The sequence below is a fragment of the Lepidochelys olivacea genome (genome assembly GCF_965140295.1).
Source record: "Lepidochelys olivacea isolate rLepOli2 genome assembly, chromosome: 3".
In the NCBI taxonomy this organism is placed as follows: domain Eukaryota; kingdom Metazoa; phylum Chordata; order Testudines; family Cheloniidae; genus Lepidochelys; species Lepidochelys olivacea.
The window spans coordinates 78,027,048-78,045,287 of record NC_140413.1 but is presented as its reverse complement, the minus strand read 5'-3'; the positions used below and the strand labels follow the sequence as shown (position 1 = coordinate 78,045,287).

General features: G+C 39.3%; 1 protein-coding gene across 4 annotated transcripts in view; it reads right to left on the bottom strand.

Moving 5' to 3' along the window:
* Window positions 1-18,240, bottom strand: part of GRIK2 (glutamate ionotropic receptor kainate type subunit 2) — a 626,152-nt gene that overhangs the window by 433,509 nt on the left and 174,403 nt on the right. For all 4 annotated transcript variants that reach the window (XM_084624592.1, XM_084624595.1, XM_084624593.1 and 1 more), the window contains one exon: window positions 181-348. In XM_084624592.1, the coding sequence (XP_084480718.1) occupies window positions 181-348 (168 nt within the window). The remainder of the gene's footprint in view (window positions 1-180; window positions 349-18,240) is intronic.

Genomic DNA, 18,240 nt, shown 5'->3' with positions numbered 1-18,240 from the left:
TCTTTTCAAACTGTTACCTTTAAAGGACCATTTTTAAAACTTTTCTTTGATGTCAGTGGTGCACGCCTTAACCTTGTACAGTATCATTTCTGAATAGTTTACTGACAGGCATTTGTTCAGGTAGGTGAGCCAAGTGAGTTTTAGCTGCTGACATAAAAGTTTAAATATGCAAAACATCACCTTTCTTGGATGCTTCAAAACTGTCATAGAGATTTATCTTTTGGGTGTCATATGTTAATGTGGTGTTTGGCAGGAGAGTTCTGTTTCTGTTGATTGTGTTCACAGCAAATCTGAAGGCCAATTCCTCTGCTCCCATTGGGCCGGATTCCACACATTCAAAAATACCCCCTGGTAATGAGAGAGAGAGAGAGAGAGAGAGAGAGAGAGAACATCCAGTCAGCAAAACAACACCCAGCCAATGTTTCAAGATATGAGTTGAGTATTAGAAACTGGAATTAATAGAAATTTCTCGGTATTTGCCCCAATGGGCCTGATCCTAAGCTCACTGAAACCAAAGGAAAGCTGCTTATGACCTCAGTGGGCTTTGGAGCACACTCTAATTGCACAATATTATCACATATTTCTCCAAAGATCACATTCACAACAATTTAAATTGTCAACTTTTCTTAATTTTTCTGCAATCCCTGTATTTATGTGATTGAGACCATGTGAGTATGAGTCGGGGGGGCGGGGGAAGGTAGATCATTTATAAAATGCCTAAATAATACTCAACACCAAAATAAAATGGAGGGGAAGAATTCATGAATATTCCCACTGGTGACAATTCTGAAGGGGTTCCCTATCATTCCTGCAACCTCCACAAATCAGCTGCTGCACAGAAATAAATATAAAGCTCCTGGAGGCCCATTTTCCACTGCACCCTAGGCCCTTTACACAGCTCTGATAGAATAAAGGGCCACAGAGGGGGGCAGAAGCTACCCTAGGAATACTGCCAGTGTAAGAGGGTTCCCCGGGAGAGGGGCAGCTGCTGGAATGGTTCTATGCCACTCTACTTGTGGCCTTAGGCATAAGGAAAGGGAGGGAGGAGGCATGATCAAAGAGCACTATGGTTTAGGTAACGCCATCTAATGACAGCCTGCAAGGGGACACTGCAGACAGAATGTAAGTTACAGCAGCCCCAAGCTGCCTCTTATTTATGCTGTGGGCTAGTGAGAACAAGAATATGGAGGCTGTAAAGGCAACTTAAATGCACCTTTGTTCCTATGCCAGCAACAATCAGGACCATTCTGTCCTTTCCTTCCTTCCTTCCTTCCTTCCTAAAAGGCACCCCAGTGAGTTTACATATCCACTTTGCACAATTTCAAAACACTTATAACAGGATGTAGTCTATTCCCACTTCCAGATACACACACCAGTATGAGATGACTCTGAGGATCTGAAATCCAACACCTTGAAAAAAAATCCCTTGTGCTCAATAACTGAAAGGTTTTTTAAAAGGGGAAGTTTACAGGGCAGCCACTTGCTATCTGCTAAGGACAGCCAAGGGCCACTCTGCCTGGGATCATTAACTACAAGTCAGGTTTTATTTCAGTGCAGCAGACATTTTGAATTCCCCCTTTTGTAATAGCTTGTGCCTGTTCATTTCTAAACTGACATTGCTACCTGGCTCTATATTATCTAAGAATTTCCCAATTCAACACTTCACTGCTTTTCAGTGGGAAGCCCTTGACAGAACGCAGATGTAGAGGGGCTGAGTCAGACGGAACACTGCTAACTACAACAAACTTATAAACAAGACTGTTGAAGAGCAGAGTAGACAGGCCAGACCTATAGGAAAAAAGTGGCTAGTTAGCTAGCACCTCACCACTTTCCTCTATCATATATTATAAATACTAAAAGCCTTTTAGTTTTACAACCATCCTACCACTTTCAGCCTGTTTCTCGCCACAGGTTGGAGAATAGGCATTAATTTTTCCTCCTGCAGGTGAGCCTGTAAAATCCTGACCAGACTCCTGGGGATAGATGCTCAAATAATATTAACTTAAAAATAGAAGCACTGCATATTGAGGAGAGAAATGGCAAATGGCTACTTAAATGTTAGCTATTTAAAACTCAAAGGGAGGCATAGGTGGGAGAAGTAGATGTTCCAATTATAGCTAGATATGTACAGAAATGATCAAAACTGACACAGCAATAAAGGCAGCTATATGAGATAAACAATACTACATAAAATAAACAATAATAATGAGATAAACAATACTACAGTAACTACAAACGGGAATAACTTGGATAATATCGAGGTAAAAGTAATTGTAATACAAAATGATTAGGGAACATGAAAAATGATCACCTGAATAATAATACAACTTAAAGATTGGAGACAACCGAATATCGTGGGGAGTAAGGAAGTTATATTTCGCAGAATGTGGCTTGATAGACAGCCCTCTATATTTATGCTGTTTAGAGGCTTACAGCATCTACACATTAAAAGTCAGATTGTGATGTGTAGGAGGATTCTATTTTGATTTCAGGAGACTATGAAAAATACCTTTGCAACAGAAAGCATAAGATTACTCAGTACAATTGTTAAATATCGTTACCAACTGTCAAGAAAGTGAAAGGAGGTTGCTTAAATAAGATCAGGATAAAAATAGAATATATAGACTTTGTTAAGATAACTGAAAAATTGTTACTCAAATATATAGATAGCAGGTAAACTGTAGCATTATTTAATGGAAGATTGTATACAAAGTGACAGTGCATTCAATATCAACAACAGACAAAGCTAATATAATATCTGGTGGCATTTATTTTTTCTGATTTTTACATTGGAAGATTTTTTTTAAAAAATCTATTTTGATCTTAGGCTTGTTTTCGTGTTTTCTCACTCATTCTTATTTATTGCTGTGTTCTCCTTCTGCTGTCTACGTAATATGCAATCTCTTAGCGATACAGCATAAAACTCACCCCAGGAGAGGGGGAGTTAAGATGGATTTTGGCAACATCTATGCACTCCAAATTCAGGGCTGCTGCCAATGCTGGTGAGTGCCCCCTACAGCAAAACTTAGTACTGCCAAAGTTATGGCAGCTCCTCCCCTACCTGCTCTGGGAAACAGTGCCGTGTAACTGCTCAGTATTATTGTTGTTATGACTACACTTTGTGGCCCTACCCCTCCAACCCCTACATGTTATCTTGCCCAGTCCCTGACATGTCCCCTATCCAGGGGCTTGTAGAGGAGGCTTTGCAGGGCAAAATAAGGCGTCTTGCATAAATTCTGCACCAGAGGAAATTCTCTCCTGGGCATCTCCACTTCCAGGGTTCCAATGTCTCTACAGCAGTTTTAATGGGCTCTATCCACCTTGAACCATTGGCAGCAGGAGGATGCTATGTATTCACAGTTAAACCTGACAGTCATGAGAAGAAGTTGCTTGTTAATAAACCTAGCACTTTGAACTTCTGTAATACCTTCCATCAGAGGATCTTAACGCATATTTAAACACTGATAAATTACGCCCCACAACACACCTCTGAGGAAAGCTTTTTTATTGCAAAAACATGTTTCTTTCTTATTTAACTTTTCTCCTCATGCTACAACATAATTTTGACTATGAACATAATGTTACTTAAACCAAAAGTGAAAACACAAAAGATAATACATAGTAGCATAAACTGAAGGGACTTTAAAAATCAGAAGCTCTGATTCCCAGTCAAACAAGACTCCCTTGGTGTTTTCTGGGACTGCTGATTCCATTTTTTTCTGTTAATAAACAAGAAAAGCATGTTCTGTGACCTTACAGTATTACTTAGCAGCAGTGAACTTTCCCAAAGGAGGCACTCAACATCAGGTCTTTAAAGCCATTTTTAGGAAAGCAATGATGATCATGTAGTTAGTGTTCACTGCAAAATGCTGCAAATCAAGGGGGAAAATAAATGTGTTCACCACAGATATGGTGCAAAACCATATCAACATCCGAATAAAATATCAGTCCATGCTTTTTCAGACGACACGTGTTCAACCCAACCTGTTGCTGAATGGTTTTACAGAGCTTATGAAAATGCAATACACCTTCCACCAGGTGCGCAGAAATCAAGGAACCGTTTCTGATAAACTTCCAACTGTGGGATAACAATACAGAGTGTTTAGGATAAGGTTGACTGTGCAATTGTTGTACCTTTGAGATCTAGAAGATTTTGCGTAACAGGGTTTTTTTTGTTTGTTTGTTTGTATTTTTAAACAACAACTTGTTATCAGGAAGTTAGCTGCAGCTGGAGCTGAGCTGGAAATTGAACTCAGGAATGAAATAGTGCTAGATTAAAGTTCCAATCCTTAAAAGAGCTCCATGTGAACACTGTGGTCTGCCCATGCACAGCTCATTGCAGCGCTGGGCTCCTCATTTGTAAATAAGTGCTTGAGGCATGTTTTAGACACGTGGGGTCAGATCCACAAAGGGACTTAGGCACAGCAACCTTAAAGCGGACACCACCACCACCTGCTAGATTTTGAAGGGGATCCAGTCGGCTAGGTGCTCTCTGGGTATGGATGGTTGCCAACTTTCTAATTGCACAAAACCAAACACCGTTTCCCTACCCCTCCCGCCCCCGCCCCTTCTCCAATGTCACACTCCCCCTCACTCCATCCTCCCTCCCTCCATTGCTTGCTCTCCCCCACCCTCACTCACTTTCACCAGGCTGGGACAGAGGTTTGGGGTGCAGGAGAGGGTGTGGGCTCCGGGGTGGGGCTGGGATGAGGGGTTTGGGAGGAGGTGTGGGGTGCAGACTCCAAGAGGGGGCCCAGGTTTGGGGCAGGGGATTGGAGTGAGAGAGGGGATGAGGGGTGGTGCAGGCCCTGGGAGGGAGTTAGGGTGCAGGAGAGGGTTCCAACCTGGGACAGGGGGTTGGGGTCTGGGAGGGGGATCAGGGTGCAGGCTCCAGCCAGGCTGTGCTTTCCTCAGGCAGCTCCCGGTCAATGGTTCAGTGGGGCTAAGGCTGGCTCCCTGCCTGCCCTCCCTCCACATGGCTCCCAGAAGCAGCGACATGTCCGGCTCCTAGGCGGAGGAGTCAGGGGAGCTCTGTGTTCTGCCTGCTCCTGCAGGTGCCCACCCCCACAGCTCCCATTGGCCACAGTTTCCGACCACTCAGACCTGCAAAACCGACACATGGGGCGGGGGCAGAATGTGGAGCTTCCCTGGCTGCCCCTGCGCCTATGGGCCACAGAGACATGTTGCCACCTCCAGGAGCCACATGGAGGCAGGGCAAGCAGGGAACCTGCCTTAGCCCCGCTGCGCCTCTGACTGGACTGTTAGTGGCCCAATCAGCAGTGCTGACCAGAGTCAACAGGATCCCTTTTCGACCAGGCATTCCAGTTGCAAACCAGATGCCTGGCAACCCTATGAGAATGCCTACCACACTGGGGCCCCACATGCAAAATAGATGGAGAGCGTGACTATATTTCCCTGTTCATGCATCACACTGGGGCTTAGATGGGTGCTAGGTGTTTGAGGCAGCAGTGTGCATGCCCAGAGCCAGAAACGTAGGTGCTGAGGGGACTTTTACTGCAACAATGTAGGTGCTAAGTGAGTTTAGGCACTTACAGGGTTAGGCAGAAGCCAAGGGGAGTTTCATAGATCATAGTGGTGCCTAAGTCTAGGACATAGGCACATATGTCTGGGGTTTAGGTACCAAACTATCTTTGTGGATCTGGGCTTTAGTTGTTGTTGTTCTTGTTGTTATTCTGATCCAATGAATAAATACAAAATAACAAACTTATTAAAGTTAATTTTGAAAAGAGTGGCTCTACTGACTGAATCCTGAGAGATATAACACCAATCATACTACATTACCTGTAAAATAGAAAACAAAAAACAAAATAAGATTTGACCCCAGTTTTCAGGTGCTCTCGATTATTATAAAGGATATTGGCTTCCAAGGGCTATTACAGCACATTGAGCTATGTTATTCCCTCCCAAGCAGACATTTCTTCTCTACTACTGTTGTGCCTTGTATTCAGGATAGCTTTACTAATAATCAAAGTGAGAGCATGCACGTGCTCTTAGATAAGCAGAGGGAAAAGGCATAAATCTTGCCATTGCTATGTGGACAAGCAGCCAGACTACAATACTATAGTATATACTCACTTTATTTCCAAATCTTTCTGAATTGGAAAGTCAAAATATCAAAAAAATTCACAGAATGAAATGTTCCGTATAATTTTGGTTTTGAAATGTCAAAACTAAAAATGTTGCCACTTTCTATCAAAATGAAATGTTCCAAAATGAAATAAATTTCACATTTAAAGTGTCAATTCAGAACAAAAAATGTGTTAATTATTCCAATACAAAGATTGAATGTGTTAATTATTCTAATAGAAAAATGGAATCTTTGCTGTACAAGAATTAATCTACTTCTGTTTCTCATTTTTCCCACTCAGTATCCTGTGTCTGGGTTACCATAATCATCTCAACATTTAATTGTGAAGCTACTGTCAAGGTTCCTTCCCCACTCTGAACTCTGGGGTACAGATGTGGGAACCTGCATGAAAACCCCCTAAGCTTATTTTTACCAGCTTACGTTAAAACTTCCCCAAGGTACAAACTATTTTCCTTTTTCCCTTGGACTTTATTGCTGCCACCACCAAGCTTCTAACAGATATATAACCGGGAAAGAGCCCGCTTGGAAACGTCTTTCCCCCCAAAAATCCTCCCCAAGCCCTACACCCCCTTTCCTGGGGAAGGCTTGATAAAAATCCTCACCAATTTCCATACGTGAACACAGACCAAACCCTTGGATCTTAAGAACAACGAAAAGGCAATCAGGCTCTTAAAAGAAGAATTTTAATAGAAGAAAAAGTAAAAGAATCACCCCTGTAAAATCAGGATGGTAAATACCTTACAGGGTAATCAGATTCAAAACCCAGAGAATCCCTCTAGGCAAAACCTTACAAAAAGACACAAAAACAGGAATATACATTCCACTCAGCACAGCTTATTTTCTTATTTTCTAAGTTTTGCAAGAGACACCAGGGGGTCTTCAACCACTTTACTGCCATGAAGCAAGCCCAATAAATACTGTTGCTCTCCTGATTTTAATAACTCACTATTTAAAATCACAGCACAAGATCATCCAGGTGATTCCCAGATCAATGGGATAAAGGTTCAACAGTGAATTATTGATTAACAGACCGTGCAGTGGACAACAGTGCATTATTAATATTCCCAAGGAGAGCGTTTTCTTTCTGCTACAACTTCTTTACATTCCTGCAGCTTAAAGGGACCATAATTCCCCCACTGCAGGAAGAGAGACAGACAGCTGCCAAGGCCTCTTTTGCAAGCTACTGTGTGGGAGCTGGAGGTGGCAGGACCACAGCAGATGCCCTTATGCTACAGTGATGCTGCATGGTGCAGCTGCCCATATGCAGTTTGGCTTAGAATGCCTTAATGTGGGCTATCATAACCCTAAGGCAGACCAGACTCATTCCATTTCAGCCCCAACACAAGTCCAGAACTGGGAGGCTGCAAAGATGGATTAAAGCTGTGCACAAAATCACTCTCTTAATATCCATCTCCCTGTTTAACTGTATGAAATAAATCACTTCTCAGGTAAACCACAGAAGGTATTGCATTAAAGAAAAATGTTCCAACCTTACTGTTGATCTGGATGATCTTGAAGACTGGAGTGAAAGAAATTGGATGAAATTCAATAGTACAAACTGCAAGGTCATGTATTTGAATCTAATCATAAGAGTTACTGCTACAAGCTGGGGGTTCATTTGGAAGTGACAAAAGAGAGAGAAAGTTGGTATGTGGGTCGATCACAGGAAGACTATGAGCCACGAATGTGATGCAAATGTAATCCTAAAATGCATCAGGCGAGGTATTTCAAGGAACAGAGGTAGATCAGCGTTAATAGCATTGTACAAAGCAACACCTCATCTGGAATACTATGTACAGTTCTGGTCACCCATGTTCAAGAAAAATGAATTCAAACTGGAACAAGAACAGAGAGGAGCTACTAGGATAAGCAGGGAAATGGAGGACCTATCCTTTGAAAGGAGCCTGGAAGAGCCTGGTTTGTTTAATCTAGCAAAAAGAAGGCTAAGAGTGGATATGGTTGCTTTCTATAAATACATACGGAGGTAAACCCCCTGGGAGGGGGAAGAGCTATTTATGCTAAATGGCAATGTTGTGCTATGAACAATACAGACTGGAAATTAGAAGGTTTCTATCAGACAGATGATTCTCTGGAACAACCTCCCAGTTGGTTTTAAGAGAGAGCTGGACAAATTTATGAGTGCAGTTCTGGACAGTGTTCCTTCTGATGGTAGGAAGCAAAGCTCAGGAAGCTCTGGCTTATGTTCCTGAAAGCTCATGCTTCAGGGCTTCATCTAGCCACCTGCAGGCGGTAGGAAGGGAATCCCCCCAATGTAGTCTGTTTTTTTGGATATTGGGTGGGGGTGGTTTTTTTTGGCCTCCTTCCTCTGAAGCATCAGAGATGTTCATGGCTGGAGATGGGTCAGTGAAGAGAGTGGGCCAGTCCTCTGAGGTGACACTGAGCATTCTCTGGTGCGCGGCCAGCTGGTTCTTGCTCACATGATCAGAGCCTAACTGATCACCATATGTGGGATCAGGAAGGGATTTTCCCCCCATGTCAGATTGTGTGGGGAGGGATTTTGCCTTCCTCTGCAGTGTTCAGTTGCCAGGATTAACTGGGTATATTTCACTTAATCATTTCCATGCCACTGTAGGTGCACTTGAGTCCCTCCTATTCTCTGCCTGAGGCACATAATAGTCACATAATAGTGGGCTGTAATATTTTGGCCTAATTTTATTTTTTTTGTGGTTAGTGTGGAGGTGCTGCAGGATGCTGCTTGCCTGCAACAGACGGAAGATCAGACCAGATGATCTATGTGTCCCTTCTGGGCTTCAACTCTATGACTATGACTCTATTATTATTTATTTTTAAATTTTGCATTATTTTGAAAACTGGACAATCAATGTTGAGCTGGGCAGGAAATGGTTTTACCATCCCATAGAAATTTCTGATATGCCAAACACTGTTCACATCCCAAATTTGAACAAAAATTGAAAATATTCACAAACTGAAAATCTAGGGGGAAATTGTGCCGCATCAGTTGAAATATTTTGTTTCACTTATTTTGAAATATTATTTTACTGACTTTTATTACAATAATTAGCTTAAATTTAGAAATAAAAGTTATTTCAAACTTGACTATTAGAATTATTTGTTTTGAAAATGTCAAAATGAAACATTTTGACAATTTTTGAAACTTTTCTGTGAAAAAGGTTTTGAATTGAATTTTTTTTCAAAACCAACCCTTTCTCATCCAGTCTCAGTTTTGATGAATCAGCATTTTCTGACAAAAAAAGGATCTGTTGGAAAATTCCCGGTCATCTCTAAATCAATGTGTAAGAGAATTATAATGATAACCCTTATGAATGCAAAAGTAAGTTCTTCATATAAACCATCCAAAAATTGAGTGGAGAAATAAGTAAAATCTTTGCACAGCATGTGGGTGACTTAGTTTAGCATAAGTCATGCAACAGAATATGATATAATTTACTTCAGAATGTAATAGCCAGTATCTCATCATTGGAGAAGTTGGTGGGGAGTCAGGATCCCTGGGTTCTAGACCCAGTGCTACCACAGACAAGGGCAAGTCTAGGGCAAGTCACAACTTATCTGTATCACAAGGATGTCTGTTTAACAGATATGGAAAACTTCTCACAGCACTGAACAGACTGAATATTCTGTAATACATCCTAAGCTACCTCAGGTGGCAGATGGGGAAAGCCCATACATGGTATGAGCTGCTCTGAATATGTTGAATAAGGAGCCATGGACCCATGCTTGAGACTCAGGTTGACAACCTGTCCATGTAAATAATAATAATAAAAAAATACAGTTATGGAAGCAACCCAGATAAAAAAATGTCTCTCAGTTCGCCATCTTGAAGGAGATCGCTTTTGGGATCATTGAGTTAAAAAAAAAAAGACAGTGGAGATAATTATTCAAGAAAGAAGGTTGAAGTGGTTTGGGCATGTTGAACAGATGTCAAAAAACATATTCGTAGACAAGCACTTCACTGGATACCACTTGGTGGAAGACAGAAAAGAGGAGGACAACAAATAACATAAGAAAAACATTGAGAAAGACATCACTGTCATGGAAACAGACTACAATGGAGCAAGAACCATGGCACTAGACACATGGAGACAGAAACAATGGGTTGTCTCATGTGTCACAAGGCACAACAGAATCTAATCTAATCTAATTAAGGCTGTAATTTTATAGATTCCTAGATTCCATGGCCAGCAGGACGCATTGTGATAGTCTAGCCCAGTGGTTCTCAAACTTTTCTACTGGTGACCCCTTTCACATAGCAAGCCTCTGAGTGTGGGCCCCCCCAATAAATTAAAAACTCTTTTTTATATATTTAACAACATTATAAATGCTGGAGGCAAAGCGGGGCCAGGGGTGGAGGCTGAAAGCTCATGACCCCTGATGTATTAACCTCACACCCCCCTGAGGGATCCCGACCCCCAGTTTGAAAACCCCATTCTAGCCTGACTACTTGTATAACACAGGCCACAGAACCAAAACAATTCTTAGAGCGTATCTTTTAGAAAAACATCCAATTTTGATTTAAAAATCGTCAGTGATGACGAATACACCTTGATTCTTGGTAAATTGTTCCAGTGGTTAATTACTTTCACTGTTAAAAACTTATGACCTATTTTATGACCTAGAGGGATCCTAGCTATGGTTTGAAGGCCATGAAGAAAAGAATGTGAACTTGTAACAACACTAGTTTGAAAAATACCATATATGCAAAATACCATGCTGATTTTAACTTTACTTGTGTATATTGTTTATTACAGTCAAGATGCCAATGGTACATGACCACAGATGGCTTATGGAATAAGAACATCTAAACATATGCATCTATACTGTGTAAAATACGTTATTCACAAGCTTCCTTCCCACATTAAATATACTTATAATTATCTCTGCCACACTAAGCAATTTATTAAGCGGCATGTTTGATTATAGTAATTAAATTGCCATCTTTCCTGAATGCCAGCATTCTTCATGACCATTGTATACAAAGGCAAACAAAAGCACTAAATGAAGATTCTTAAAAGCCCAGTTCCACAAGATTTAGCTAAATTTGCTTTTCTTCTTCTTAGCAGTTAAAATGTTACAACAAAGCATATTCCATGGCACCTCTGGTTCCACCTGGAAAACATGCAGCTGAATGAACAGTGAAACTCTGAGAGGAAAATAATCTCAACCTCTGGAAAAAAACAACACTATTACTATTTGAGGAATATTTTAAGTAAATTTAATTAGTGTGAAGGTAAGAGACAAAGCCCTAGAGACTAAGGCAATATCCAATATAAAACCGATACAGTGCACAAGTTTCCCATATTCTTTCCTGCTAATATGCCTTAAAATTAATAAGTTCTGGATGGTTTTATTCAGCTTAGCAAGATCATCATGAGAATGTACTAAAAACATGAACAAAAATCTACTTCCCCAGTTTTCCCATCATGATTACTATTAAAAACTAAATTATATTTTATTAGCTTAGCAAAAATAATTGTTCTTTCAGGAAAATGGGTGAATATAATTTTGAAAGGCTAGTTTGAGCTCAGGTCCAGGATTCAAGATCACAGAAAATGAAGAAGCTGTGTACATAGACAATGAAGAAAGAGGAGCTGAAGTGGAATACCCTCTGCTAATAATTTGTTTTAGAAATAAATGGAATTCAGAAATATTATTAATGATTAGCTCACAAAGTAATAATAGTTATAGTTAGCTTGAATTAGCCTTTACAATATAATTTCATAATTGTAAAGTCATGTGCTAAAGGAATCAGAGAGGAAAGCTGAAGAAATGGGGCCAGATTCTCATTTACATGAAGGTCCTTTTTCATTGCTTTGACAAGGTATAGATGACTTAGTGGAAATGAGAATCAGGCCATTAAAATAGAAATCAATCTGTAGCTAAGAAACTTGGTAAATCTATATAGCAGATGGCTTGATTTAAAGTAACCCCACCTTTAAATTAGATGACCTGATAGAGCCTACTCCTGCTCCGACGTAAGTCAATGGAAAGTCAATAAATTATTACATGTAACTTTTTATGCTATACTACAGAGATGTAATGAAAATTATTTTGTAAGTGAATAATTTGTAGCAATAAAAAAATCCATCCAGAAACAATAATCTATAAAAAAATAACCTCAATTTACTATAATGCATACCATGGAAAGTTTATTCCATTCTTAAGATGAACTTCTTACTATGGTAAGCACCTTCAGTAACACTATGGCTCAGCTTTGGGAGTGAAATTCACTTCAGTGCAGAGAATCAGTGGTAGTCCATCTGCACCCATTTCCACACACAGGAAATCCATTATCCTGTAACTATCCATATCCCGTAACTCAATATGTATGTTGGTCCTCTGTATCTGCACCATGCCCTGCTGAAGACATTGGCCTCCATTACTGTGCGGGAGTCTGTCCCTATGGATCTAGTTGCAAGATCTCACCCAATAATAGCATGGTTAAGCAACTACCACCAACTTCTAAAAAGCAGTTCTTATACCTCCAATGACATCTCTCTAACTATCTAATTTGCACAAGTTGTTAAAAGCTACTTTAAGCTTGCCTGCTGCATCCTTGCATTCCAAGGAAGGCCCTTCCTGGGATTACTTTGAGGATATACTGCAAGCTACTGCACCAACGAAATATCACAGGTTCTTACTCATGCAGTATGCAAATGCCTCTATGATGAGAATCACAGTTTAAGTGACAGCAACACTTTCACAGGGTAACAACTGTGCTTTTCACAAGCTTCCTGGTAACTAAACACTGAAGTATCCTGAAACAATTGTGTTTTCTCAAGAGTTTATATTTTAAAGAAAACAAAAGAAAATAAGAATACCAGAGTATTGTTTACATCTCAAAAGAAGTGCCAAATGAAAAAGATCCACAGGGCTAGGAGTGTTGTTCTGTGGTTGGGAGAAAAGCAACTATATTTCTGCTTAAAATATCTTTTTTTCTTTTATTAAAATAACCCTTCTAAATTAAAAGAACAATTTAAAATTATATTACCATGAGCCATAATTCTTTGGATTAATAAAATAGTTTTTTACAACCCTGGTGTGCAAGAAGTTGCTATAATTGTTTCTTTATTTCGAGGATTCATCCCTCTGATGTCTGGCAGTGATTTGTTTCTTTCCATAGTCAGACCAGATGGAGAATGGAACATTGTTTGTACACAGCAAAAAAGTGACAGCTCAAGGGAAGAACAAAAAATAGGTTTTGGTTTTTTTTAAACAAAGAGGTATTCCAAAGGAAGGTTGAATAGCAAAAGATATTTGGGTACACATTTTGACAGTCACTTAAAATTGGCAATTGCATAAAGAGGTTGATGACCTTTATCCACGTTTCTTGTCTAAAGATGTTTTTCTGTCCAGTTTACTTTGAGCAATAGTCATTAAAGGGCATTTCCTACTAGCATTCCCAAGTAGAGTGCCATTCAGTTTCCTCCACTCCTATTATACTAAAGGTCCAAGCAAAATAATGTATTTAATGCACATCTGAAAATTTAACAAATGTAAATTACAGAAATTGCACTTGGTAAAACCATATATATTAAAGAAATATTTTGATTGTGTAACATTTAAACTCTATGGGCCATTAAGAACAACTCTTTGATTTAGCTTAATTTCTAAACTACAGCATTTCTCTGTAAGGTCAGAAAGTAGTCTTGCGTACCAAATGGTATAATGGAGTTAACCAGCTGAATATATAAAATGTGTCTGCACGCTAGTGTTTGGATGCTTTGTATTTCACCACAGATTTTACAGCTGAGCTGAGCACTCCTCATTTGCTAACACTATATAAAGAAATTGTCTGATATTTAACAATGTGCATATCTTTAAGGAGTGGTTTCCCTTGGTGAATATGGCATAAAATAGGATATTCTTAATTATTTATATCACAGTAGCACTTAAAGGCCCCAAATGAGGCCAGATCCTTGTTGTGCAAGACACTGTATTAACACATATAAGAGACAGCTCCTGGCCTGAAGAGCTTACTATCTGAACACACAACGGTTGGGGATGTGAAACAGAGGCACACAGAGGTGAAGTGACTTAGCAGAAAAGCCTAGATGAGAACCCAGGACACCTGATTCCCAGTCCAGTTCCCTACAAATTGGATGACACTGCCTCTGAACATTAGCTTTATAAAGTTAAAGGCAAAGGAAACAGCCTCCACAATTTATTCAGTTTAAGCCCAAAAGCTTTTAATCTCTTTGCTACTGATGACACTGCACATGCTTGGGGAATGTCCATACCATAAATTTTCACTTGCCATAATCCAATGTCAGTGCCCAAGGAGGCCTAAATTGTGCAGCAGGTTAGAAATGGCATATAGCACCTCTCTCTCCTACGTCATTTTTTTCAATTTCAAACCCATCCAGATCAGTAATGAGCAAGAGGTATCATATAATTGCTGATCAGTGGCCTATATTTGGCTTATGCCATAAAAAACCACTTGGCATGCACAGCAAAGGAGTCTAAGGTTAAATTGGTCATCTAGGTAGAGAGTGAGGAATATCAGTCAGACAATACAGGAAAGACTTGCACTATCATGGACCACACTGTACCAGTTGTTTGGGTTAGATAACTTCAGTGTCAGCGCTGTCATTATGGTCCGTCTCATGAACACAAAAGAGATGCATTATATATGATACATATATAATGTATACGCAGTTTATATCCCAAGAAACCCACAGAAAGTGTACAGAATTATTAAATACCACTAGTTATTCTCTGGCACTGGTGAGTAAAGATATATGAGTGTGGGGAAAAGCTTGTTATTACTCTGGATAAAAAAGAATTCACACAAAAGAGAGAATTTTCTTCTATTTCACCAGCAGAAATGTTAGCAGCAGCTGCTGTTACCAAAGTGAGCAGATTTATAATTAAAAGAAGATTGAAAAAGACATCTATTCAGATTTCTTGCACTCACCCATTACTTAAGTTGCACCACTAACACAGCAGGTTACATTACGAAATGTAATATAATGTGACTTATGCAGCTGAGTGTGACATATGCAAACATGACATGTAAGCCCAAGAAATTTAAAAGAAGACATGTTTCTCTGAAGAAATGCATGAAATGTACTTTACTAAACACCATAAATAATAAGGAAGATAATTATACAATTCAAAGGCTTTTTTGGAAGCTGTTGCTAGATATTTTCTCTAAATATCAAAGGACTAAACAACAGAAGAGTGCTGTCTAGCTTGAAAGCTTGTCTCTTTCACCAACAGAAGTTGGTCCAATAAAAGATATCACCTTACCCAGCTTGGCTTGCTAATGTCCTGGGCTACAACAACACTTCAAACAGAATATCTTTTGAATATTTTCTATTTTAGAGCTATACAATTATTACTCTAACATTAACATTCATAACATTTCATTAATGTGTGTAAAAAAGTGAGTGGTTCTGAATCTGAACTGGAAATGCATTGGAATATTCATGTTGTAAATAGAGTCTAGTGGGAATTTACATTAATGTAAATAAGCAACAGTATTTAACAAGGCACATGAGGGGCTGTTTTAGTTATAGCAGAATATCAGACATGGTGTTTTGCTTTTTCGGTGACAAAACCAATTGGGTTCAATTCACAGAATATAGAAATAGTATTTAAAGGGGGAAAGTGTTGTACTTAAGCAGGGGAAAGTTGGAAAGTGTAAAATATTTAAGAGTCATGACCCTAAGGTTTTACACTTTTGTTCTTATTTGCAGCATTTTCCCTGCTGAATGATTTTCTTGTCAGGATCTGAATTGGATATGCAAACTGTACCCTTGACGTTTCCATTTTTCTTCTCACCTGCATCGAAGGCTAATGGGGCATGTTGAGAGCTGAGCACCCCCAGAATTCGGGATTGATCAGACCCAGAGTTTTGGTTCAGGCTCATCATTAATTAAAGTGATTTTCTTGCATTGAATCTAAAACCTAATATGTTAGCAGCTAATATGATAATTACGCTCTAATAAGATGTTCACTAATATGATAATTAGGTTCTAATTAATCTGCCTCTCAGGGAAAAAATTAAAATCTCTTTTTGGCAGGAGACTATAGCTATGTACCTCACCTAGTCCTCTGAGAGTACTTCTGTGAGGCCCACACAAAATATAAGCGGGGTAAATACTAGCAGGCTGAGATATGTCACAATTCAGGGCAACTGCAGCTGTATTTCCCCCTTGTGGTGCACCAAGGGCTCCCAATATATCCTCCCAGCTCCTCATCCATCACCTATCTTGAGTGAAGAACCACATCTCTCCCCCTCCTGACTGAGGTTTTTCCTGTCTGCACAGTTCCTTGCTACTCTGTGATATCCCCAACAAGCCAGTTTGCCTAAACAGGCCAGTGTCTGCACTTAGCCTTCCTCTTCTAAGGCTATGAACAACATAATTGTCTGCAATTATGAGTTACCAGACAGAGCTTTTAAGCAAGCACTTAAAGTGAAAGCATTCCAGAGAAAACATAATAAAAGCAATAAAAGAACTTTCACACACTAATAAGCTTACTGAAGACCACCCTCCACCTCCAGCCATGGGCTTTGGTAGGAGTCAGCCTTTTGAATCCCACAAAGGAGTATTCCTGTGGTTACAAGTTTATAACATCCTTTGTTCAGAACCAGAACACCACAAATAGTTCAGTTTTCCTTTCATTCAGCTTAGGCCTTTGATCTTCAGATTCTGGGAACAGGTGATCATCAGCCAATTGTCCTCTCTACAGGGTGTAACTTCAAAGGGTTGGGTTTTTTCATGACTGAGGGGATGAATTTGTATTCACCTTCCCCTAGATATTTCCCAGGAATTCCACTTCATATGTATTATGCCAAAAGATCATTCTTGTCTGCCACTTTGTTCAGTATAGTCCTTTGATCATCCAGAATCAATAGATAACATTTGCATGTAATACAATGGTCGCCAAAATTGCTTAATATTAATTCAATAAGATTTTCAAGGATATTGCAGGAAATTGCCTTATCTGTCACGAAACAGATAACTTGTTTTTCCCTCATTTAAGAAAACTTCCTATATGCATCTGAGGAAGTGAGCTGTAGCTCACGAAAGCTTATGCTCTAATAAATTGGTTAGTCTCTAAGGTGCCACAAGTCCTCCTTTTCTTTTTGCAAATACAGACTAACACGGCTGCTACTCTGAAACCTGAAATATATCTGTGATTCTCACCTTTCAGCGTCTGTCTCTGGTGCAGGGACTGCCTTGTTGCCTGTTGTCTTCTACAATGTCAGCATAATACTGGGTTTATAGTTAAAGGGACAATGTCAACTTAAATATCACAATTCTGTCTGCAAATTTTCGAACTACTTTGGTTACTGTTTAGACCCAAAATTACAATAACTAATAGAAGTTAGATAATAAAAACACTTCTTATTTTTCAGAATGCTTACTTCAGGCATTAGATATTCAATTTCACCATTTCCCAATATTATAGTCTGTTTTCTCCTGTCTTTGAGTGACTCTTACACATTGCAAAAAGGGAAATAAAACAACAAAAACTGGACTCATGAATAAGTGTAGAATATGGAACCACTTTTAGTTAATTTTATTGACCAGATTACAAAGAAGAAATTAATTGGTTTGTAATCATGATGGCAACACTTTCAATTTGGTAGTTAACATATTTATTTTACATATTTTTCTGCATTTTGACAAGTTTCAATGGCCAATCTGTTTAGTGAGTTTTGACTATTTTGGCCTTTCTTAAGGACTTGAGTGGTATTTGAAAAGTAGGACATGGATTGAGATTTTGTACATCCTGATCAGTTTAATTCAAAGCATTTATAATAATCACTTTTCATTGTGGGAGATGGCTTGAAACCATCCGTCTATTTTTTTTTTAATATTCTGATTTTTTACTTCAATAGGATCATTCCCAATGCGTAAAGCTAAGTATGTGTAGAAGTTTTTACAGGATCAGGGCCTATATTCTTGCCATCTATACTTATAATATGGAGCTTATTTGGGTACAAAAGGTCAAAGAGAACTGCATCAAATATGAACAACAAGCAATGTTACGTTATGGTTATTTTTATTTATACTGCAGTAGTGCCAGTCAAGGGTCAAGGCAAACAGACAGTAATACAGTCTCTCAACCAGACAGCTCACAATTTAGGAATGTGACAAGGTGCACAGGTGGAAGAAACA